The 26,287-nt window shown below is 39.1% G+C and overlaps 1 protein-coding gene across 1 annotated transcript in view; it reads right to left on the bottom strand.

The window, feature by feature from the left end:
* LOC126275159 (DNA-directed RNA polymerase I subunit RPA1) overlaps nt 1-26,287 on the bottom strand; it is a 251,192-nt gene that overhangs the window by 106,406 nt on the left and 118,499 nt on the right. Inside the window, exons 20-24 of the mRNA XM_049977174.1 lie at nt 24,004-24,177; nt 23,866-23,918; nt 12,245-12,473; nt 9,042-9,313; nt 8,764-8,928 (exon numbers count right to left, since the gene is read on the bottom strand). Coding sequence (XP_049833131.1) covers nt 8,764-8,928; nt 9,042-9,313; nt 12,245-12,473; nt 23,866-23,918; nt 24,004-24,177 — 893 coding nt within the window. The remainder of the gene's footprint in view (nt 1-8,763; nt 8,929-9,041; nt 9,314-12,244; nt 12,474-23,865; nt 23,919-24,003; nt 24,178-26,287) is intronic.

The raw sequence follows: 26,287 nt of genomic DNA on the forward strand, positions 1-26,287 counted from the left end.
TCGGAGATGTTGTGTCACATCTCTCGTGTACCAACTATAACACCACATTCAAACTCACTTAAATCTTGATAACCTGCCATTGTAGCAGCAGTAACCAAGCTTATAAATGCCCCAGATAATTGTTGTCTTACATAGGCATTGCCAACCGCAGCGCCGTATTCTGCCTGCTTCTGTATCTCTGTATTTGAATATGCATGCCTATACTAGTTTCTTTGGTGCTTCATTTTATAACCACAATATTATAAAATGGATAGATTGCCTCACCACATAAAGAAGGCACTGAGTTGCAGACAGGCACCATGAAAAGATTACTAACCCTTGGATGCACAGGTGTTCGGACTGATTTTAACACATGATGGAGGCCTCAGAAGCCTCCACTGAGATTTCCATAAATATTATTATTTCTCAGCTTTGTTACATTATGTATTATGAAATCTTACTGTTATAAAACAAGTCTGTAGCTAGTTTAATTAGAAAAATATTAAAGAAAAGCATGGACAATAATTTTCAGTGGAATAAGTTTCAATTTAATGAATGCTAATTTTATTATTATTGTATACAATAACTTTTATTAATATTAAAATAAATGATGAATTATACTTTGGAGAGTTACAATGCAAATAAGTATGCACAAAGCATCCAAATACAAAATAGAAAGATAGAAAATGGCTAAGTTGCATGTAACATAGGCACACCAAAATTGAGGTACACAGCATATAATACAAATGAAGATTAGGCTGCCTGTCACTAAGCTTTACCCATTACTGGAAACAATCTTCACAAACAAGCACACACTATGTTCACTGCATACATTGTTAAAAAATTTTGAACAATACTGAGCAATTTTCCTTTCCAGCTCCTGTGGGCACAAAAAGCATTTTCTTCTAGGCATTTTTCTTTCGTGGCTGAAATTCATTTCCAGGCACTTTTTGACACCACATCCAACCAATATTTGTACGACAGTTCTTTGCAAATTTTGAGTTTTGGCTCTGTACTCCACATGCAGATGAATAAGTTGTAGGGGCAAGTCTTTCAAGGAAAGCCACCTTTTATGTGATTTCCCATTGTGATATACAGGATGTCGTTTTGTGAACAAACAGAAAGCATTTATAGCTGCTACACCCATTACATTTGCCCATAATACAAATGGCCATCTCCTGGTCTCACCTGATTTTGTTTTGTTATAAAATAGAATAATTTCTGGTATCTTCTTTTTATGAGTCTAATCAACTGTGGCGTCATGATGCATGGAACTTACAAGGGGAAGGCCACGGACATGGCCAACGGATTCGGTTCAAATTTAGCAGGTCGCTTGTGTACATGCTAAAACGAAGGAATCTAAGTTATTTTGGGTCAAAACACCTGCATTTATTAGAAAATCACCCCTAAAGGTTGTGAAGAGCAATCAACTCAAAAATTGGAGGGATTGATAGATAATTGTAAGTAGAGCATTTTTCATCATCGGGTATGGGGTCCGCAAACGCAAACTTCTCCAGAAATTGAGGAAAGAAACTTTTATAACTGCTGCTTCTGTACCCACATGGTAAACGCTATTCGGCAACAGTGCACTGGCCAAGGTAACTGGCTGGGACTCGAAGAACCCAGGTTCGAATCTCGAAAGATATGACACAACAAACAATAACTAGTTACTACAGCATAAATAGACGAGCTGATTACCACAAACTACAGACAGTACTCGTCATATGTTACTTACGGAAGGACAGTGTATTCATTCACAAAACGTATTTCATTCGGCACATTAACGATGGAAAAATCGCTACATGTATCCGCGAAGTTTGCGGCAGCCTAATGACAGAAAACAACTCTTTCCGATTGACTTCTATAAGGCTCGTGCTGGACAACATCACTCTTCCAGGTTCACAACTATGATATGACCAAGAGGCAACCGGGACAACATAACTCTCCGCGCGTGCATTCTGTCCCGTGCCTCGCAGTAAACAAGTGTCACGCGGTTGGCTATCTGTGACCCCTCGTGAGGAATTCGCAGCACTCTTACTTGGAGCTGTTTTCATGTAACAAGGCTTAAAAGTTTAACACTTTACTAACTCACGGCGTTTGGGAATTTAGTTTGCCTACTTCATTATCATCATTCCTTATTGATTTACTTACCTTATTAACCCTCCTATCCTTATCAATTGAGATATGGAAAAATACAAAGGAAAAGTATAACATCCGCTAGGTTTCTTCAAGATTTAAACCCGGGTTCTCCCATTCTGAGTCAGTTACCTTTGCCATTGCGCTATCGGTGCTGCCAGCGGAAAGCGCTTTGCATGTCGGTACAGAAGCGGCAGTTCTAATCGTTTCTTACCCCCATTTCTGGAAAAATGTGTGTTTTCGGACCCCGTACCTGATGATGAAAAATTCTCTACTTACAATTATCTATCGATCCCGCCAATTTTGAGTTGATTGCTTTAGGGGTGATTTCCTCAAAAACGAGGGGGTGTTGACCCAAAATATCTTAGATTCCTTTGTTTTAGGTTATACACAAGCGAACCGCCAAATTTGAGCCAAATCGGTTGGCCGTGTCTGAGGCCTCCCCTTGTTAGTAGTACCACACACTTATTCTCACACCATCATCTCTGAATCCAAATGAAACCTCTTGTGTCTTACATGGTTTCATTTCAGGTGGAATTTGTGGTTTGTTACGGCGAAGAGTGTCAACTGCTGTAGTTTTATCTTTCAATAAATCTTGAAACAGGGAAACACTAGTAAAGTAGTTGTCCACCGTGATGTTTATTGAGCTTCCTCTAAGCATCTTTGCCCTAGTCTTTACTACATGAACTGCAACGTTAGCTTCACGAGGGCGACCTGGACTTTTTCCTGAATACACTAGCCCATCTATATCATAAGATGTCAAAGAGTCACAAAGTCCGAATATCTTTATTCCATATTTTCCTGGTTTGCTTAGAATAAACTGTATAAATTTACAACGCCCTCTGAAAAACACTAGCTGTTCATATATTGAGCAGCTCTCTCCTGGATGGATGCTTTGCCAGCAGTTACTTATGAATTGTTTCCATACATTGCAAAAAGCTGTCATTTTATCATCTTGGCTCCTAGCTTGTCGAGTGCACCTATTGTTAAATCTGAAGACTCTCTTTATTTCTTCAAACCTGTTTACAGAAAAAGTTGCCATATAGACAGGGTTGCCGGAAGAGTTACGAAATAATCCCCTTACATGAACATCCCAGCTTCTGTAACTGCCAACTAATAGGAGAATTCCAAAAAATGCATTCATTTCCTCATATGTGACGTTATACCCTGTTTGACCTTTCATGACTGCTGAGTGTTGTCCTTCCAGATTTGTGCAATGAATTATTTCATCCAAAATATTATTTGTGATGAAGTAACTCTAAGCACCTTTTGGTATTAATGTGTGACTTTCCGTAACAGGGCCAGGAGAAATTTTCATTATATTTTGTGTAAGAATTCTGCTAGAAGGTGGCGGTGTTTTGCGCCACTGAGTCCCATCGTGCCCAATAAAAAGGTCTGCAGGCAGTTGTGTACTTGATACATTATTTGAATTAGCTGGCAGCTGTTGGTTATCAGGCCACATGTTTGCTGGTAAGTCCACTTCAGTTACATCGGAATATTCGTTACTACTTTCTTCAGATTCTGAGCTGTTCGACAAAGGTGTATATGCATGATCAGTATCATCTTTGAAAGCAATACTAGATTCACATTTGTCCAACCACTCAGAAAGAATCATTGAAACATTTGGATCATCTGCATTTATACCAGAATTACATTCTCTCTTTCGAGATGTTATGGATGATTCTGTACTGTAAGAAACAAATGTTCCTTGATTAGAAAGAGAGTCTAAATAAATACTTTGTTAGCGAGAGAAGAAATGAAAACAGAAAGAATAACAAACACATTTACTTAAATCAGCTATGAGAGCAACTTCTTTCACATCTGAGGTCAACTTCTACAATGAGTAGTAAGTCCGCCACTGTAGTCGCTGGATTCTGACCGTACAACAATTGTCAGTATAAAAATATCCCAGGTACCAACATTTATGAACTGGGAGAAAAGCGCTCACTAAAGCATTAGATTACATTAGGCCTGAAAGGGCCCCTTCATGCATTATGCGCATAGCATTAACAAACCACTGATTTCATAAAATCTTTTCGACATTAAATAGAATTTTATTGTGTTTCTTAATGGTAAACATATTTTTAAGGCCTCCATACAGTAAGGTCTAATTACAGGTGATTTTAATATAATTAAATGGGTGTTTAATAGCCCCATCATGTCTCCAAGCGCTAAACATTTTTAGCTTTCAGCCAAAATACCTTCTTCAGGAATACAAAGCATGTACACATTCACATGAGCAAAACATGGGAATTGTCTCTGGCTGCGGTGGCCAGAAAGTGGCTGGAGACAGTGGCCAGTTGGCTGTGTGTGTGTGTGTGTGTGTGTGTGTGTGTGTGTGTGTGTGTGTGTGTGTGTGTGTGTAATTCTTAGAAGGCCTTCTGGCCAAAAGCATAAAATGTTTAGTAGTCTTTTCATTGTGCCAGTCTGTGGCTCAACGCATCCTCTGCGTGGTGAGTAGCAATCTATCTTTTTCTTAATACTGTAATTTCATCCTGGATTTTCTACTGTGTCACGCGACAGATGCGAATGATGATAAGTGTGAAAGAAATGAAAGGTCCACGGATACAGAACATGGGCACTAAAGGTTCACCAGCATATGACAAAAGATAGCAAATAAAACAGCACAAACTGCATCTGTAAATTGATTAATGTAAGTTGCAACCATTGTTTCTGTAGTAAATGCAATGTGAACACGTACCTGTTATATTGTTCATAGAGCAACCAGGTATATAAAAAAAGTATTATTAGGATAGACAGTACTACATTTTCTCTATTCTCATCTGTATTAACATCTTTTTCTCTAAGTAGTCTGAATCTATGGATTTCGCCAATAATTATAACAACGCTGATCATTCACAAACTCAGTTAACCACATAAACAGCGATTAGCATTCACCTGTTCGGCTTTTTCCGCTTAGCTCCTATAGCCCCATCCCCTTTTGTCTGCAGGAAAGTTGATTTCTAGATGCTATGGGGATTGCCCTAGCAGAGACATCACTATGCATGCATTCAAAAATAAACTTATGATTCATTCAGAAATCAATTTAGAATGTGTTCAAAAACCAACAGAGATGTGTTTCAAAATCATAAATTATCGATAGACCAACATGTGCAGTATGTTAGTTGCTTTGTGAGACAAGGTTTTTTCCCTCAAGAATATGAATTTGGCACCTCCCCATCCCCCTTGCCATTCGAAATTGACACCCGGGACAGATACCATGGTTTGGCCCCCTGCCCTCTAGATCCAGGCCTGTTGCGCATGCCTGAATTTGGCAGCTTGGGTGCATAAGTAAAATTTTTCCAGGTAGCCTCTAGCTGCTTGCACTTCTGTAACCAGAAGCAGGAAAAGGTATGTAACTCAACTGCGCATGCACATGAGCTCACTTGCAACTGTTCAAACAAACTAATGTGAACGGTTGTGATGCCACTCTCATCGGAGGCCATTTGTTGTTATGAAGCACTGCATAGTCTTCCTAAAGCCTTTGACGCCTTTTGCAGTTGACAGACAATTGTATGAACACTGCATTTTGTTGTCATATATGACACATTTTCTTTGCAACGCAAGTTTTATTTTCCTTTTTATTTTTTTATTTTTTTTCTCTTTTTCATGTTTTATTGCTGCAGTAGTGACAAAGTAAAATCCTTTGTTTTTTAGAGTATTGGTTCTTGCCAGTCAAAATTACAAAAATTTAACTGAAAACTAAAACAATTAAAAATTCCTGGCTTTTTCCTGGTTTTCTCCCAGATGTGCAGGGTCGTATACACCCTGAGCATTACATTTCGCAGAAACTTGAGAACTCTAAATGATTTCTGCTGCAGAATAGCCATATTTCAACATGTGACATTAACCAAGCAAACAGAAGACAATAGATATCTAGCGGCAATGAATATAAAATACACAATACATTTGTTCCTCCAATACTAGGTCATGATAGTTCTGACAACATAATACTTTGTAATATGTACATTCTTTTTGAAACACCCTGTGTTTCACTAGTAGTTCTATAAATAATCATGTAACAAGAGCATCTTTAGCCCTACATTTACCAAGGGAAAACAAACAGAAAACTCAAAACAGCATTTTGTACCAGGGAATGAAATTGTATAACAAATCACACAAGTAGATGAGAAAGATTACCAACATACATCTATTTACAAAGGCAACTAAAACATTCTTCATAGTAAAGATGAATATAATAGAGGGAAACATTCCACGTAGGAAAAATATATCTAAAAACAAAGTTGATGTGACTTACCAAAAAAAAAGCGCTGGCAGGTCGATAGATACACAAACAAACACAAACATACACATCTCTGCCCAAACTCCTTGCCTTTACAAATGTCTGCTTGTGTCTGTGTATGTGCGTACGGATATGTGTTTGTGTGCGCGAGTGTATACCTGTCCTTTTTTCCCCCTAAGGTAAGTCTTTCCGCTCCTGGGATTGGAATGACTCCTTACCCTCTCCCTTAAAACCCACATCCTTTCATCTTTCCTTTCCCTTCCCTCTTTCCTGACGAAGCAGCCGCCGGTTGCGAAAGCTCGAAATTCAGTGTGTGTGTGTGTGTGTTTTATTTATTGTGCCTATCTACCGGCGCTTTCCCGCTTGGTAAGTCTCGTAATCTTTGATTCTAATACAACTTTGTTTTTAGATATATTCTTCATAGTAATGTATACCACACAATTAAAGATTATTTAGAGGACTCAGAGTAGTGGTTACCAAGGAAACGGGCAACTATACCATCCTGTCACATTACAATATATGATCACATATCAAAGTTTAAACAAGAAAATCATGTGTTAACACTTCTAGTGCATGACAGTAAGGTCTTTTCCATCTCTTGGCCTCAACATTTCGCTTACCACCGGCAGGAGGTGCTGACTCATTTTTTTAAGCAGAGTGGAGGACATGAGGATGTGCGTGGTGCAAGGTTGTGTGTGTACAGGCATGGAGTCAGCTTTTCGAACAGGCCGGAGTTAGTGGAAGCAACATAGCAGCAAATGTTTAGTCAGGTAGTTACCAGTGGATGTCCTTAATATATGTAGTGATTAAGTCAAAACTATGTTTTATATTATAAGTTATCTAGAGTAAATTGTACATCAAAGAACACTGTACAACAGGGACAAACGAAATGAGGGAAAACAGTTATTAAGAAATGACCTCATATTCGGGAGGACTGAGTCTGGTCTGTCCAACCATCCTGATTAAGGTTTTCCTAAATTACTCGTATTTCAAGTAAATGCTGGAATGTTTGCTCCATCTAGGTCACAGCTGACCACCCACCCTATGCTCACAAAACATACATTTATATCCAATAATATTATGAACAGGCTAGTTGCTAGTCACCATATAGCGGCTATGCTGATATTTATATATCCAATAACATTATGAAAAGGCTAGTTGCTTGTCACCATATAGCAGAGATGCTGACTCAATGTGCAGTGCAACAACTGCACATATTGAATGTCATCTGTTGTGAATAAAAGAAACTGAATCTGTTAACTTTCACAAGATTGTGGTAACATACAAGGCGAATGTGATGTTATTCAAGAAGAAGGAAAATGGTGCTACGGACTTTCGGAGGACCTACTGAATGTGCAAGATGTATAGTACAGTGGCTGTCTGTCAATAAATGATGAAATATGTCACTAACATTGAATACAGTGTGTAGTCTACCATGGCAATGTGAGTCATTGTCCATTAGCACTTTTCTATCAGAAACTATACATTACTAGGACCAAAAAACAACTCTCAGGCTACTAATAGCTCAAGAGAATGGCTACACCACCAACCAAGACAAAATGTTATACTATGGATGTTTGGGCCCTTATTGACACATAATGAGAAATGAGTACACTCACCTAATATTGTAACCTACTCTTAGTAGTTGTGCACTGTTCTATGTACACATTTTCATTTCTTTTCATAACCTCCACACAAATATTCCAATTTCCTGCTTGCTATGCTAAAGCTCTTTCTACTCTGCAAAACTCACAAATCTGTATTTTTCATGTATCTTTACAAGTGCCTTGGTGGCTCAGCATTGAAGAGCCCAACTACAAAGCCAAAGGTCCCACGTTCGAAGCCTGGTGAATCCTAGGATTTTTGTCTGTCAATTATCACTTCTTTCACCTATGGCAATTTTTCTTGATGTGAATTATGTCAAGCCACACTGTGATTTGGAATGTATGTTAAACTGTAGTTCCCTGTGTAACTGGTTGGGCAAGCCAGTTTAAAGACTGGAGGAAGGGACTGGTATACTACCTCCAATAAGAACACATCTAGTAAAGCACTGAGGTGATCAGGACAATCTTCAGATCAATAATGGCTTTATTTTTTCATGATTAAGAGATGTTCCTTACTTAGCCAAGTTTTCTTCCATTGCTATGTTGAAATAGTTATAAAGCATGCACTCATTAATCTAACCATCAGTCATAGAATCAGTGATCAAGTAACATTTGACAATGACACTCCTAACTGAACTTTTAATTAATTCCTTTATCTGACTGTTCTTAATTTTTTGCTGCATGACCCAAAATGAGAGTTATATATGAATTTCAGCAACACTAGTAAGAGTATAACATTTAATGAGTATTCCTTTATAATACATGTATTAAAAAGACAATACTAGTATTGCACCAACTTACAATTTCCCTGTGTATTTTGCTGCCTTCCTTATGGCATTGAATAAGTTAGAAATGAAGGTTTTCTCAAAATACTGTAGAATATCGTGAGGTTTGATTATTGTTTCTGCTTTGTATGCTGAATATGGAAGAAACTGAAATTTCAATGTATATATCCTGCGCCTTGCTCTGGAAAAATATAAATATGTGAAACATTAACAAACCACCATGTATTTTCACAAACTGCTACAAACAATTTCACGTGATGTTCAAGTATTAATATTGTGGCTTAAATTCTTTACCTTGAGATGTCAAGACAATCTTTCACACTTATGTACTGGAGGACATCTGCCAAAGTTGTTCTTTTCAGTAATCTTCGTAGTTTTTCAGCTTTTGCTTCAACATTTTTCAGTCCAGTTCGGAAAGGTATTTCCATTGAGGGAGTGTGTATATTTTTGGAAGCCATCATTAAAATTTCACGCAGTCTTGGTATTCCTAGTGTTACATTCATTTCACCTCTACCAGCAAAATGAAATGTGTTCAGTGTCATCTGAGTGGATGGCTCCCCTATTGACTGCAAATGGAGTGAATCACATTTTCAAACACATTAACAAACTGTGGAGATCAAAAAATGTTTCACAGCATCATTTTATACAATTAAACTATAGGGGTTTTGTTACTAATTAACATATGAAAACATGAAACATTATTCTGAACTTCTACACACACACACACACACACACACACACACACACACACACACACACACACACACACAGTGTAAGGAAAGTTCTTTAGGAGTAAAGGAGACCACTCAAAGGATAGTGTGCACTTTCAGTGAACTGATATCTTGGCTGATGTCAGCATCCTAAAGCAAAAGACTTACACTTCGAAAACAATCACCATTTTATAACATATTAATTGCATGCATTTGTACCAAAACATAAACCACATTGCTGGTTGATTATATCCCTAGCATATTTAACTGTAAAAACTGTCCGGATATCAATTCATACAAAATGCAAACAGTGACATACTTGGCCTGAAACTCAAGAGACCACCTCTTTTTATGCCTAAAAAACTGATTTCTGTATTAATGGTGACGGTCAGCATTACTACAAAGACAAGCCTTTTCACTGCTTTTTGTAAGATGCTTCCTAGGGGATGCAGTCTCAAACATGTCTTACAAGGGTCTGCTTGTATGCCCATTTTTGTTGCTTTATCAAAAGCAGTTTCCTATTTATTGCTGGATAGCACATTTCAATCAGCAACACTTCCTACAACTTAATCCCTTTAGACGTTATAGTCTATTCACAAGGTGAGGTTGCAGCTTGTCACAACTGCTGTTAAACTCTTATGTTTAGTATGTGATAAAGAAATGAAAGAAAACATGGGAAGAGCAGTAAAAAGGCAAGGGAAACATGCCAATGCCAAGGCTTGCAGACATTGCAGCCTTTCTGGCCTGATGTAAGGAAGACTTAAAAGGCTTGGTATAGGGGATGGACAACACACTTAGCACAGTGTATGACTTAGATAAATAGAGCAAAGCCAGAACTGAAGAGTGGTAGAAAGGAGAGTACTGACTTGCTTAATATCAAAGTTGAGAGCAGCACAGTACTTAAAGAATTTTTTTGTCTGTGAAGCAAGATTATTTGGATGATCAAAGCAAATAAGGTATTAGAAGTAGACTGGCACATGTGAAGAAGGTTTTCTTCGATGAATGAGTTCCACTGCTATCAAGTATTACCAAAGGGAAAGACAGTTTATGCGATATCTGCTACGGAATTCAGGAATACGTAACCTGGTGCTGGAAGGAGCAATATGGAGAAAAACAGCACGACAACACATTACAGAACATGATGGGTGTAGTAATCAGGTAAAGATGAACAAGATGGGGGACAGTATCCAACTGTGACTAAACAAAGAGTTGTACTATATGTGGTTTCCCTATTTACTTTTTCTTTTAAGCTGTTCATGGTGGGTAAGCATAAAATAGTGAAAGACACTATATACATCAGAAGCATTAATAAGTGGCAATACTGGTTACAACTGAGGATCCACAGAAAAATAAAAGGGGGGCAAGGGGTTGACAATGAAAATGGAAAAGGTGTGGTATGAGAAGGAGATGACATGTTTGTAGTTTGGTTCATCCACAATATAAGCACATATAAAAAGAAGGAAATACAACATATACTTAAAAGGAACAATGCAACAATCTGTCAGAGTACATCTATGAACCAGATCTATCACAAAAGGGTCAAGGCAGTATGCCAGTATTTTATAGTTCATGAGTGGAAAACAACACAGTAAGTGCAGTACAACATTTAAGCCTGAACACACAACAATATTAGGTAACTTTATCTTATCACCCAGCCACAGGAGCTGACTTATCATTATTGATTGCTTTGTTGACATGTGCTGAAATATAAATAATAAAATATTTACATCTACACTTACATACAATTTTTTAAGCGTCCATCATTAACTTTTTTAAAACATTGCCACAGCTATTCAAAGTTATTATTATGACATCTGCAACAATTTATCACACAATTTTGTGTAAATGTCTTTCTATAGTGATTTTTTTCTTTGCAAGTAAATAATGTTTATTTTTACAGATTTGGAAATAGGTTAGTTCTAACTCTGAAACATGCCCTTACAGTAACAAAACATTTAATCCACAAGCAAAGTGACTGGTACTTCTTTTTCACAGTCATGCTTCTTACATCAACAGTACAGAATCTGTTTCCTCAGCAAAATGCTATAATCACACTTTACAAAATGAGGAAATAATTACAAAATGAATTCCTTTGATAATAGCAGAAGCTCAGCACCTAGAAACAAGTTTTTACAGACTCATACAGTATGCAGTGTTAATTTCTATCACACAAGTGTGTACCATTATGCATACAAATTTAAATAAAAAGCACGTTAACTGTTGAAAAACTCCCAAGGTTTCTAATTTTAATAACACTGCTTAACAAGCCTATAAAGGGACAATTAAAATTGTTTATCAATTTGATATCTTGCCAGTGTAAGTGAAGACTTTATTATAATTACTTTTTGAGCTGGAATTAATTGTGATTGTGAATTGGTGTTCTGTACATTCAATTACAAACTGAATATGCTGCTAGATACAGAACTGTATGGCCAGTACTGAAACAACTGAAGAAGTTGGAAAGTGTAATGTAGACTGGGGTTAGTAAGAACTCATGCTTTATAACAACAGCAAACATGAGTGCCTTATCTGGATCTAATACTTAAACACAATTCCAATCAACCTTGTATCATCACTTCTATCAAGTTAACAAGAATTGCATAGGAAACAAGAGCTGACATGAAGGTACACCGCAAATTATTGATGATAGTGGGCACTGTAGAACTCCGTTCAAAACAATGGCTGTGGACAGTAAATGTTCCATGCAAAAACACACCATTCTGCTGTCTCAATTATACTGCCAAATGAGCTACCATAACATTAATATATGACAGACTGTTCCCCTACCTGAGCTGCAATAACACCTACAGGTTCTCCAGGAGGGCACAGTGCTTCCATTGACTTCAAGTATATCATATTCTTTATTTCCTTTTTCTTGATTTGTCGATGTGAGCAACTTGGTCTGTTGTCCAAATAATGCAAAATAAGACTTTCCATGCGTTCTGTTAGGGCACCTAAGGCTTCGTCCGGTCTGTACTGAGAGGTTATTGTCCTCGGACATACCTTGTTTATTTCTCTAAAAATAAACACAAAGTCTTTGCTATTATGTCAGCAACCAATGAATGTAACATCCAATTTTTTTGAACAGAAGGTTCATTCTTCTGTGAAAAAAAAATATTTGTTGAGTTTGGTTAAAAGAGTAGAGAAGGGAATACAGGACAGAGAAGCAAGGTTATTAGCTGTACTGGGAGTTCCACCTCCTGAATATAAGTACTGGCAGGCACATCTGCTCTTTGTGCATTTCCTTATCTCAAGTGAATTTTCCACTGAATGTAACATAAACAACAGTTCCATTCAAAGGGAAGCATCAACCAATCAAAAGAACAGGAACAACTAGAGCAAGGCCGCCAGACACCAAGATTAAAAATACATCTACCTAGCTCAAGAATTTTTTAACAGTCCTTTATGAGAATCCAAATTTTAAAAAGGAAAAAAAAAATGTATATGAAAGAATGCTGAAAGGAAGGCAAAGTTCCTCAAAAGTAGGGACAAGAGAGAATATAAAGGAAATTGCTACTAATGAGGAGAGGGCCCAAGATATGAGATTGACTTTTTTGAAACCATCTACGTAATGATGTGCATTAGGATGCCAGGTATCTCTCTGCTGCAGCCATTCAACATGGTGAGCCCTCTTAATTTTGTATTCCTTAAAACTGAACAACGGAAAATCCATGATGGAATGAAACAAATATTGAAAAAGATAGTTGCTACTCACCGTATTGTGAAGGTGCTGAGTCACAGAGGGGCACAACAAAGTGACTGTCGGAAAGTCATTCGGCCAACGAGGCTTTCATCAAAAACAGACACTAGAAAATGGCCGGAAGCTCACTTTCCGATCGTCTTTTTGTTGCACCTATTGCAACCCAGCATCTCCGTTAAATGGTGAGCAGCAACTATCCTTTCCATAATATTGTTAGAGCCTTCAGAGTGATAATAGATAGAGGTGTTGTAGTGTACTGGTTAACATAGGAGCTTGATATGCACAAGGTCTTGCGAGATGTTTAAAAAAAATTATTTTGATATCATTATGAAATGTCTTTGATAATTAATTTTTTATTTAATTACTTGTTTTAAACATAATTTTCATACATTTATAATCCATTACTAAATTAGTTTGATCACTGTATTAAGTTTCTTCCTATCACTCTGTTTTTATTAGGAATCTTTCTGCATGTGATCTTATCACAATATCTAAATATTTTCAAATGCCGAACTATCAGCTAAAACACAAGAAGTGAGACAATATATAGTAGTTGTGCAACAGGGTCAAAAATGTATTTTTTGTTACATACAAGGTGTATATACTTTTGGATGCTAATCATCATACAAACATTTAAAACAAATTCTTGTTCACTATGGCCAAAAAGGTCAGATGAAGATTTAAAAAAAAGAAGGGATTATAAATAAAAATATATTCAAGCAAAATAAAGGATAGAAATAATGAAAGCAATCACATGGACGAAAATATAAGATGATCAAATGGAAGAAATCAAACTGAAGTACAAAAAATAATTAAAATCACACACACAAAGGTTCAAAATGAGAAAAAAAGAAAGGAAAAAGTAAAAGGAAAAAGTAATACAATGATTAAAACAAGATGACAGAGGGATAGCAATTTAAAAAGAAAATACATTTAAACCCATTAAATGAACAAAAATAAAGATCAAAATCATTTAGATCAAGATTTAAAATTAAAAAAACGGTGAAGCACCTGGTAAGACTCAATCCCACAAACTTCTGTACTTCAGGTCAATATGCCAAACTCTGCACTACAATACCACTATTTCAACCATTGTCAATTTTAAGGGTCTAGATCTTCATGCAAAATTGTGGTTTTTTTTGTGATTATTTGCAAACAAGTACCCTCCAATATGAATGACTGCAGGATGGTCCCAGTCCTGGGGACCTTTCTTTGTAAATCTGGACCAAGCTTCTCTTTCCTTAAACACCTTCATTTTTTTATGTAAAGAACAGGAACCAGGAGAGATTTCCAAGTCAAATCCACGAATTCTCACCACAGTAGTATCCATAAGCTAACGATTTTGATAAATTGCTTAATGGGGAAGAAATATGGAAGGGCTTCTCAACAGTTCACAGCACAGACAGAGGGATGAATCTGTCTGCTATCCACTGAGTCAAAAGAATTAGATGTAACACAAAACACTCTCTGATGCCCAATAACAGTACTGACTGGAGAATTTTGACCTCTGCTTGCATCTGATCAGCAATTAAATGATCACGTTGCTTCCTACCTCTGAGACTTGGAAGCACTCAAGTCTGAACTGAGACTGCTGAGGGCATTGCTCTGCCCAAGTTTATCACTGCTCTACAAAATGCCAATGCGGGATTTTAATGCAAAACTAGGATGAAAACTAATGAACAATGTTTCAGTGGGAAACTTAAGGTACGATATCAGAAATGACAGATCATATGTTAGTAGCATTTGTTAAGGGAAAAAACATGTTTTACCATAAGACATTATTTCAGAATAAAACAACAAATTAAACTAAATAAGAAATCGTTTAATTGAATATAATAGAGGGAAACATTCCACGTGGGAAAAATATATCTAAAAACAAAGATGATGTAACGTACCAAACAAAAGTGCTGGCATGTTGATAGACACACAAACAAACACAAACATACACACAAAATGTTGTGTGTATGTTTGTGTTTGTTTGTGTGTCTATCAACACGCCAGCGCTTTCGTTTGGTAAGTTACATCATCTTTGTTTTTAGATAAATTATTTAATTAGATAGATAAAAAAATCTACTCACCAAGCAGTGACAGAACACACACATAAAAAGACTGTTGTGATGAAGGGGAAGGAAGAAGGGTGAAGGAAAAGAACTGGAGAGGGCTAGGAAAAGGGGTAGATTTTGGAAAAGTCACCCAGAACCGAGGGTCAGGGGAGATTTACCATACGGTGTCAAATTTCTGGGATTACAAATCGATAATAAATTCAGTTGGAAAGGGCATACCACAGAATTGCTCAAGCGCCTAAACAAGTCTGTATTTGGAGTGACAATGATGTCTTATGTAGGAGACATAAATATATAAAACAAAAACCTTGCATGCCGTGCCTCCGTTCATTCTATTATGTCATATGTGACCATATTCTGGGGCAACTTATCAAAGCGAGCAAAATTTTTTAGGGTGCAAAAGAATGTGATAAGAATCATTTGGGGTGTAAATTCAAGATCATCATGTAGAAACCTGTTGAAGGAACTTTGTATTCTAATCACTGCTTCTCAGTATATTTATTCCTTAATGAAATTGGTTGCAAGTAATACATCTCTATTTCCAACCAATAGCTCAATACATGGTATCAATACCAGGAATAAGAACAATCCACATAAAGACCTAAAACCACTTAGCTTGGTCCAAAAAGGGGTCCAATATTTAGGAACACACATTTTCAATAAATTGCCAGCAACCATTAAAAACTTGGTTTCAGATAAAGCATGGTTTAAACAGAGTTTGAAAGACATTTTGATAGCCAACTTCTTGTACTACACAGATGAATATCTTAAGAAAGACTGTTTAGCCAGTTTAAGTAAGAATATCTGTTACATTTCCGTTTTGACAGCACTTTGCCACAACAGTCAACATTAGGTATGTTGTGTATGAAAAATTTATTAATAGTGGATAAGACAGCGTGTTAATTCTGTAAATATTAGCTATTCCAGTTTACCGCATTGTATTCACCTATTTCGACAATCTCCTGACAAATGATCAGGGTAGTAAGTATTCTATTTAAATGTTTTATGTTATACTTTCTGATATGTTCCACATTCACAAGAATCATCTCATTTTTTAGGTCTATGGATCGAAAACTGAATCTAATCTAATCTAAACTACAGAATGAGAAGGGAACCTATAGTTTAGTGTGGACCTTCAACCACAGTGCAACTCAGCATTTTTCATATCAACAATAACTGGCATGGGTGAAGAAATTACTTGTGATTTATATGTAATAGAACTGACCAGGGATCAAATCCTGGACCTCTGAATCTGCAATGTGGTATTTACTTGCTACGCCACTGGCTAGGGAGATATACATGATTAATTTAATCGAGAACATTGGCATCTTAAAAAAGTAAAGATTATATAGATAATACCATGAAAGTGACAGATTGCTACTCACCATATAGTGGATATGTCGAGTCAACAGGCACAACAAAGAGACTGCTAGACAAGTAAGCTTTCGCCCAAATGACCTCCTTCTGAATTAGATAACATGCATACATTATTATGAGAAGGAAACTTGCCCTTCACCACTGTGGTTTCAGTTGCCTGAGATTGCAGTTATGTGTGTGAGTTGCATTTGCATGAGAATGAATGTGTGTGCACACATGTGTCTAGTGTTGACGAAAGCCTTAATGGCAGAAAGCTTTAATTGTGAGAGTTTTTTGTTGTGCCTATCTGCAACTCAGCATCTCTACTATAAGGTGAGTAGCAACTTTCCTTCTCATAATACTGTTACTGTTCCAGCCTTTTGGCCGAAAGCTTAGTTGTCTTTTCAATGTGCCTGTCTGCAACTCAATGTCTCCAATATAAGGTGAGCAGCATCCTATTCTTTTCATAATATTGTCAGTATTCTGTCTGGATTTTCCATTGTTTGTAAGGTTATACAGACTTAGACAAAATGTGCAATTATTTAACAAAGATACTCAGACATACAACAAAAGATGTTGCAAGTATATAGAGACCAAAATAAAAAAAAAAAAATATATCTCCTGTACAATGAAGCAAATACTGAGGACTCTAAAGCAAATCGTAATACAAAATTGAAAGAATACACAAAATTAAACAAAACTATCTAGAAATTCTTCAAGAAGTTCTGAGAAGACACAATATATTAAAAGAGAAACAATCAAAACTAGTAAGAGTATGAAGAGGAGCAAGTAGAAACTTACAGTGAGTAAACAACATTCCATCAATTAAGTTGGCAAGTGGCACAGTAGCTAAAAATGGAGAAGAATATTTCTCTAAATGTTTCCACAGTTGAAGAGATGAACCAGAAACAGTTAATACTGAAACCAAAGATTATGTAATTAGTACCAGAGGTGGTGTACAATACAATTTGAGGTACCAGTGCCACGACATTTAACAGTGCCGCCACGAGTGTACGCGCAAACGGCAATATAGGCACTCCACAACTCGGCTGAGCGCGGGAGCGCCACCTAGCTACAAACGGCGCCGGCTGCATGTCACAGCACGGCAGTCGAATAAGATACTGAGTTGTTATCATGTAACCAGCTATTGTTTCTAAGTGAGTGTGTTTGAATTTCCACGCAATTATTGGTGATAAAACGTTATAACACTTTTTGGCGACGAGGATGGGATATTTTCACTGCATTGTGGATTTGCGTGTTCGTGACGGGGCAGACATGGAATAGCTTATGGAAGCGCTCATTGGACAACAAACACAGCTGACAGCTGCTATTCAGGCGTTGTCGACGTCGCTTACTCATCGTCTGTCTTCCTCTTCTCCGCCTCCATTCCCTCCTTACGACGAGGCCACTGAAGACTGGGAGGATTATGAGAAGCGTTTGCGGCAACACTTCTTGGCTTTCGGCATTGTCGACGCTCCTATGTGTAAGTCGTTATTTCTATCTTGGATTTCCCCAAGGATCTATCAGCTGCTATCTCAGTTAGCCCCTCTGTGGGAACCTGCCTCTCTGTCCTTCCAAGAAATAAGTGACTTATTGTTTAACTATTACCGAAAAAACACCCATGTCGTTGCCGTCCGCGTGGCGTTCTACCGGTGTCGTAAACAGCCCCATCAATCTTACCGGGCTTGGGCGGTGGAACTACATGGTCTGAGTAGGAAATGTCAGTTTGTCACGGACAGTCATCATGAGTCTTAAGCTGATTCAATGGTTAGGGATGCTATTCTATGGCTTGCTCCTGATAAAGAAGTTCGGCAACGTGCCCTACAACTGCCAAACCTATCGTTGTCAGAAGTTCTAAGCATCGCTCAATCCTTTGAAGTGTCTCACGCTGCTGGCGCGCAAATAGACGCGTGGTGTGATGTAGGCGCTGTACAGTCAACTTTCGACATGGAAAATTTACCTGTTTCACGGGAGAACGAAGATGTGGCGGCAGTTCACTCGCGTAAACAATGTCGCGTTGGGCCGAAACGCTCTCAGCGAAAACAGCAACCACAGAAGCAGGTTCATTCCGTACTTCCTTCTTGTCCACGTTGTTTCGTACAGCATGACAGGGCCGCATGTCTAAAACGTTGGGCCACGTGTAATTCATGTAGGAAAAGAGGCCACATTGCTTCTGTGTGTCAGTCCCCTAAAGTTCCTGTCGATGAGGACGAGGCATCGGACATGGATGTTAACTGTGTGCTTTCTCAAACAAATAAGTTGTTTGTTACTGTATGTGTTCTGGATAAAGACATTCGCATGCAAGTGGACACTGGCTCTGCAGTAACTCTCATTAATTCTCACACGTATTTGGAGTTGGGCTCCCCTCCCTTGTCTCCAGTTACGCGAAATCTGAGAACTTATAATAAACAGAAAATTCCTATCATTGGCCAGTTTGATGCTTCCACTGCCTACAAGTTTGTTGTTAGGCCCCTCACGTTTTATATGGTGGATCATGCGGGCACTGAAAACCTGTTCGGTGATGATGCTTTCCAGCTGTTCGGGTTCTCCATTGATGATGATGTGCACCTCATATCTGAGGATATTCCTTATCAACAGCTGGATGGATTGTGTTCTGAATTTTCGTCCGTGTTCTCTGCTGGTATGGGTTGTACCAAGGATTTTGAAGCCCACATTACTCTTAAGCCTACAGCTCGCCATAAGTTTTTCTGGGCACGCCACATTCCGGTGGCATTGCGTGCACCTGTCAAGGCTGAGATAGACAGGTTAACAGCTTCAGGGATTCTCCTTCCTGTTACCTCCAGCGAATGGGCATTGCCAATCGTGGTGGTTTCTAAACCAAACGGGAGTCTGCGGTTGTGTGGTGATTTTAAAGCCACTGTCAATGCTCAGAGCATCATTGACACTTATCCTCTTCCCCGCCCTGATGAGTTATTTACCAAGCTCGCTGGGGGCCAGTTCTTTTCCAAACTTTGGCTTATCGGAGGCATACCGTCAGTTGCCGTTGGATGCTACTTCCGAGGAATTCCTCGTCATCAACACTCCTTGTGGGTTGTATCAGTACCAGCGGTTACCATTTGGCGACGCTAGCGTGCCGGCTATTTTTCAGCGGTTTTTGGAACAGCTCACGGCTTCCATTCCCGGCTGCATAAACTATTGGCATCCATTCCCGGCTGCATAAACTATCTGGATGACATTGTTGTCACAGGGGCCTCCACTGAGGAGCACCTTCGCAATTTGCATTCACTGTTTTGGGTTTTGCATTCGGCTGGGTTGAGGTGCAATCTGGACAAGTCACAGTTCTTCCAACCCTCCATTGTGTATCTTGGTTTCCACTTGTCCCGCGAGGGTATACGTCCTCTACGTCAGCATGTTGCGGCCATTAACGCTCTACCCCGGCCGTCTACGGTCAAAGGACTTCAGGCGTTTCTAGGTAAGATTGCTTATTAACACAAATTCATTCCATCCACGGTGGTGGTAGCTCATCCTCTGCATCAGCTGTTACGCAAAAACGTCCCTTTCTGTTGGTCTGACGACTGTGAGCAGGCTTTTGTCCGCCTGAAGGCTCATTTGCAGTCAGCACCTTGTCTTGCCACATTCCGTCTGGGTCAGCACTTGGTTCTGGCGACTGACGCGTCACAGTATGGCCTAGGGGCTGTTCTCGCCCATCGGTATGAGGATGGGTCGGAACGACCCATTGCCTATGCTTCCAAGACCCTCAATGATGCGCAACAGCATTACTCTCAAATCAAAAAGGAGGTGCTTGCTATCATTTTTGCTCTCAAAAAGTTCAGCATTTTCTTGTGTGGTTCTAAGTTTCACCTCATCACCGACCACAAGCCGCTGGTCTCTCCATTCAGTCCATCAGTGTCGCTTCCGGATAAGGCAGCTCACCACCTGCAATGTTGGGCCTTATACTTGTCTCGTTTTCACTATGAGATTCACTATAGCCCCACGGCCCAGCACGCCAAAGCTGACGCATTGTCACGATTGCCGATGGGCCCCGACCCGGTTTTCGATCGTGATGAACTACTCTGTTACGACACTGATGAAGAAGAATATCGTGCATTCGAGGGTTTTCCACTTACAGGTTCGCAGGTCGTGTCGGCTACTGCGCAGGACCTGGTCCTGCGTCATGTGATCGGTTTTGTCCAACGGGGTTGGCCGGACAGGACCAAGGGCCAGGCATCGAATCCCCTTCGCAACTACCAAGCCTTGCGCCTTTGTCTGTCTGTTCGTGATGGTGTTGCTCTTCTGGCCATGGATGGCGCATCTCCACGGGCCGTGGTGCCAGCCTCTCTTTGCAAAGATGTTCTCAAACTGTTGCATGAAGGCCATTGGGTTATTTCTCGGACTAAGTCCCTGGCCCGCAGGCATGTTTATTGGCCCGGTATTGATTCGGACATCGCCCACATGGTTGTTGCGTGTGGTCAGTGTGCTCAACAACTGGCTGCACCTCGTACAATGCCCTCTCCATGGCCTGATCCGGCGCAGCCATGGGAACGGGTGCACGCTGACTTTGCCGGCCCCTTCCTCGGTACTTATTGGCTATTGTTGATTGACGCCTTCTCGAAGTTTCCGTATGTTGTTCGATGTCCGTTGCCCACCACTGTTGCGACGACGCTGGCTTTGTCCAAAATCTTTGTGCTAGAAGGTCTTCCATCCACGATGGTCACGGACAATGGCCCTTAGTTCTCTTCGCAGGCCTTCCGTGATTTTTGTACTGGACAACGGATTCATCATGTTACAGCACCGCCCTTTCATCCACAATCGAATGGGAAGGTCGAGCACCTTGTCCGCACTTTCAAAAGCCAGATGAAAAAATTCCATAGTGATTTTTCCACAGATGATGCTCTGCTGCAATTTCTGAGTTCTTAACGCTTCACGCCTCTGGGTGATCGCAACCCTGCTGAACTCTTGCATGGCCGCCAACTGCGCATTCTACTGCACCTGCTTCACCCTGTTAGGCCTTGTGCTGTGTCCCCTAGTGCGGGAACATACTTGGTGGGTGCCGACGTGTGGGCATGAGGGTATGGATCTCACTCTAAATGGATTCCAGGGGTGGTAAAGGCCCTTTGCGCCTGCCGGCATTGTGAAATACGTACAGACGACAGCATGGTTGTTCACCATTACGACCAGATGCACCCACGAGTGGTGGCCACACCGATGCCACCGACCCTTCCTTCGCCTCCACCAGCCCGAGAAGCCAGTCCTGTCGCTGCTGCCGATCTACCGTACGTGTTGATGCAGCCGACGTCGCTACCGCTTCCGAGTATGCCGGAACTGCCCCCAGTCGCGACACCGCCTTCTCCGGGACCCATCTTGCTGGAGCACACACCCAGGTCCACGACACCTATGGATGCTGCTCCGGAGTTTTCACCCATCATCTCATCCAGGAGGCACGTTCCACGCACGAGCTTCCGTCCTGTACATTTTCGACCATACTCTCGTGTCTCTTCGCAGGATCTTCTCGGGGCCTCACAAGATGCAATGGATGTCTCTGCACAGTCCATGTCTCCAAGGAAGTGTGTGTGTTTTTTTAAAGGGGGGGGGGGGGGGGAAGTGTTGTGACAGTGTCACAACATTTAACAGTGCCGGAACGACAGTAGGCACAAACGGCGATAGAGGCGCTCCGCAACTCGGCTGAGTGCGGGAGCACCACCTAGCTACGAACAGTGCCGGCCGCATGTCACGGCACGGCAGTCGAATAAGAGATACTGAGTTGCTATCATGTAACCAGCTATTGTTTCTAAGTGAGTGTGTTTGAATATCCACGCAATTATTGGTAATGAAAGGTTATAACACTAAGAAAGCAAAGGCAGTTGGAGACGATGCTTCAATGGAAATTATGGATGCTGGCAGACAAGTAATACAAAAAGAATTTTCAAAACTGTTTACAGAGAACCTATTAAGACACATAACTTATCAAACTGAAATCAATTTACTTGAGAAGAAGTATCTGCATTTATTTGTTTCCTCTCTGCAACACCCATTATATTCACCAAAAACATTACCAATCACAAAGAAATCACACCCGATTTTATCAAGCAAAGGAACTAGCTGACTTTTCACATGTATGCAGAACAAGGGACAATTTGCAGGTCATGAATGAAATCACAAAATGGAGCAGTGAGTGAATTACCACTTGACTAGGATTCTTAGATTTGGAGAATGTTTTCGATATTTTTTCATTGAATCAGAGACAATGTTAGTACTGAAGAATTCATCATTCAGTGTTACACCTTCCATTAGACCACATCATATAGGGATAAATTCGAAACAGAAATGGGTGCCAGACAATGAGATTTCAAATCAGCATAACTATTCTCAGCATACCTAAAGGATTTTTTTTAAATATTCTTAAACTAATGAAATGAAGAAGAAAACTGTATAAGCAGAACATAATTGAGCAACTATTATTTTGCTGATGAGACTGTCTTTAAGGTAAATTCACTTAAACAATCAAAACAATATATTTTAAAAGAGTAAGTCTGGAAAGCAATTTTATGATTCTTTAAAAGTACACTGGCCATATTAAAAACATAATTGAACAAATCAGTCCATGAGTTTTCACGTTCAAGGCAGCTAAAAGAAGACTGGAAAGACAGCAACAGAATGGAAAAGAAGAACAAAATTAGTCTGGAGTGCCTTTGAAAAAATAAATCTGGTTTTCAAAACTTAGATTCTGCTGACTGAAAATAACATTTTCCAAACAACGTGTATTACTAGTTTTAACTTACAGCAGAAACACATAGAATACCAATGTGGAAAACATTGCACAATTGAGGGTCTCTCATGGAACATAAGAGAGATTCATACTGAGAGATTCTAGAATATACAGGAAAACAAATAAATGGATCAAGGAAGAATCTAGAGTGGAAGAAGTTATAATGATAGCTGTGCAAATGAAAGAGAGATGGCCAAGATACGTAGCCAGGCAGCTAGATGGTAGATGGAGCAAGGAAGTTCATTGCTGGATTCCATGAGATCAGGAAAGGCTAAGATGATAGACTGAAGTATGCAGAAAGAATGCAGAAACATAGCATAGAACTGAAGATCACAATGCAAATAAAAGTCTACAGGTGACCTTTAACCACCAATGCATTGAATTCTGGATGGAGCCAAAAATAGCCAGATAAAGACTGTGCGTCAGTAAGTAATATGTGCAGTATTATTTTTATTTCCCTGCTAGTTTAAGAAGGTTTATTATTACTAAAGTGTAGATTACAATGACTGTTCTAACAGGAATAATGAAAGGATTTAAATGAATGGTGAACTTTAACTCCTACCTCCACTCAGTTTTTGTTGCAGATTTTGCTGCTCTGTACACCCATTTGGGAATCTGTAAGAAGAATAACATTTCAATGTTACATATAAATGGAAAGAGTGGCTATCACAATATTGATTGATATACAGTTTCCACTTACATTCTTTTTAGCTTCTTCGACAAGTTTTGTAGGTGTTTCATTCTCTAATTCCTTCCATTTCTGTAAAACTGGTTTATTCATGACAGCTTTACTGTTCTGTGCTAGAAAACCTATCTGTTTCTCATTCAAAAACTGGGCCTTCATGATGTCCATTCCATCTTCACCATAATAGAACTGTGAAAATAATTGTCTTAACAGCAAATAACGTATTTCTTGCATCATATGGTTTACTGTTCACTTTCATGTCTTAAAATAACGGACAAGATTAAGTGATTAAAAGTGATATAAAGCTTTAAACATTCTAAGCTTATTGTATGGCATTAATTACCCCTTTTTATCATATTTATGGAAGAAGTCAGCCCTTTCAAAAGTAGATCAGAAATGGAGAAAGGAGGAGTTGCCACATTCATCAGGAACTGTCATACATTTAAGAACATAGACATTCATAAATTTGGCCAAGAACAGCATATTGAAGCATGTGCAACAGAAATAGAATTTCACAAAAAATCCTTCATAATATTAAGTGTATACCGAGCACCTGCAGGGAACTTTAATCTGTTTGTAAACCACCTTGAAGCTGTACTGGCCCATTTAACAACAAAAATAAAAGAAATAGTGGTTGCTGGTGATTTCAATGTAGATTTCTTTAAAGACTCTCCCAATAAGATCTTATTTGAGTTAGGAACACTATCATTCAACTTAATTCCCACTGTAAAGTTCCCCACTAGGGTAGCCAATTGCTCACAAACAACCATTGATAATATATTTATAGAAAAGTCCAATGAACAAAATTATATTACAAAACCAATAGTCAATGGCCTCTCAGACCATGACATGCAGTTCCTTCTGTTAAATGTTAATACCGAACAAGATATAAAATCTGTTAAATCTGAACTCAAGAGGGTAATCAATAAGCCAAAAATTCATTAGTTTAGGACACTCCTCAGAGACATTCATTGGACTGATGTTTACTGTGCCTATGGCATGAATGAGAAATATAACACTTTTGCTAATAAAGTGCTTACCTTATTCGAACACTGTTTTCCCTCAAAACTTACCAAGGTTAGAGCAAAGTCTACAAAGAAGCCATGGATTATTCAAGGAATAGGGGTATCTTGTAAAACAAAACAAAAAACTGTATCTGTCAATCTGAAACAGTTCCGATGTTGATGCTACACCACATTACACGAAATACTGCAAAATATTAAAGACTGTAATAAGGACATCAAAGCAAATATATTACAAGGAAAAGATAGTCATATCAGATAACAAAATAAAGACTATATGGGATATAGTGAAGGAGGAGACTGGTGGAACCAGATATGAAGAGGGACAAATAGCATTAAGAGTAAATAATACACTGGTGACAGACATGTATAGTGTTGCAGAACTTTTTAACAAACATTTTATAACTTTTACTGATAAGATGGGGTTGTCAGGTTTTGTAGATGCTGCTATGGAATACCTCAGACCAGACATTTCAAGAAGCTTCCATAATATGAATTTAACCACCACTACCCCAGCAGAAATAATATCCATCATAAAATCATTAAAATCAAAAACATCTAGTGGGTATGACGAAATATCAACAAAGTTCTTTAAAGAATGTGATTCTGAGTTAAGTAACATATTAAGCTATCTGTGTAACCAGTCATTTATCAGTGGAGTATTTCCTGAATGGTTCAAATATGCTGAAGTTAAGCCACTGTTTAAGAAGGAACGATCTATTGACATGTAATCAGCATGGCTTCAGAAAACATCGCTCTTGTGCAACGCAGCTAGCTCTTTATTCGCACGAAGTAATGGCCGCTATCGACAGGGGATCTCAAGTTGATTCCGTATTTCTAGATTTCCGGAAAGCTTTTGACACCGTTCCTCACAAGCGACTTCTAATCAAGCTGCGGAGCTATGGGGTATCGTCTCAGTTGTGCGACTGGATTCGTGATTTCCTGTCAGGAAGGTCGCAGTTCGTAGTAATAGACGGCAAATCATCGAGTAAAACTGAAGTGATATCAGGTGTTCCCCAGGGAAGCGTCCTGGGACCTCTACTGTTCCTGATCTATATAAATGACCTGGGTGACAATCTGAGCAGTTCTCTTAGACTGTTCGCAGATGATGCTGTAATTTACCGTCTAGTAAGGTCATCCGAAGACCAGTATCAGCTGCAAAGCGATTTAGAAAAGATTGCTGTATGGTGTGTCAGGTGGCAGTTGACGCTAAATAACGAAAAGTGTGAGATGATCCACATGAGTTCCAAAAGAACTCCGTTGGAATTCGATTACTC

This window comes from Schistocerca gregaria, chromosome 1 (assembly GCF_023897955.1).
Source record: "Schistocerca gregaria isolate iqSchGreg1 chromosome 1, iqSchGreg1.2, whole genome shotgun sequence".
Classification (NCBI taxonomy): Eukaryota; Metazoa; Arthropoda; class Insecta; order Orthoptera; family Acrididae; genus Schistocerca; species Schistocerca gregaria.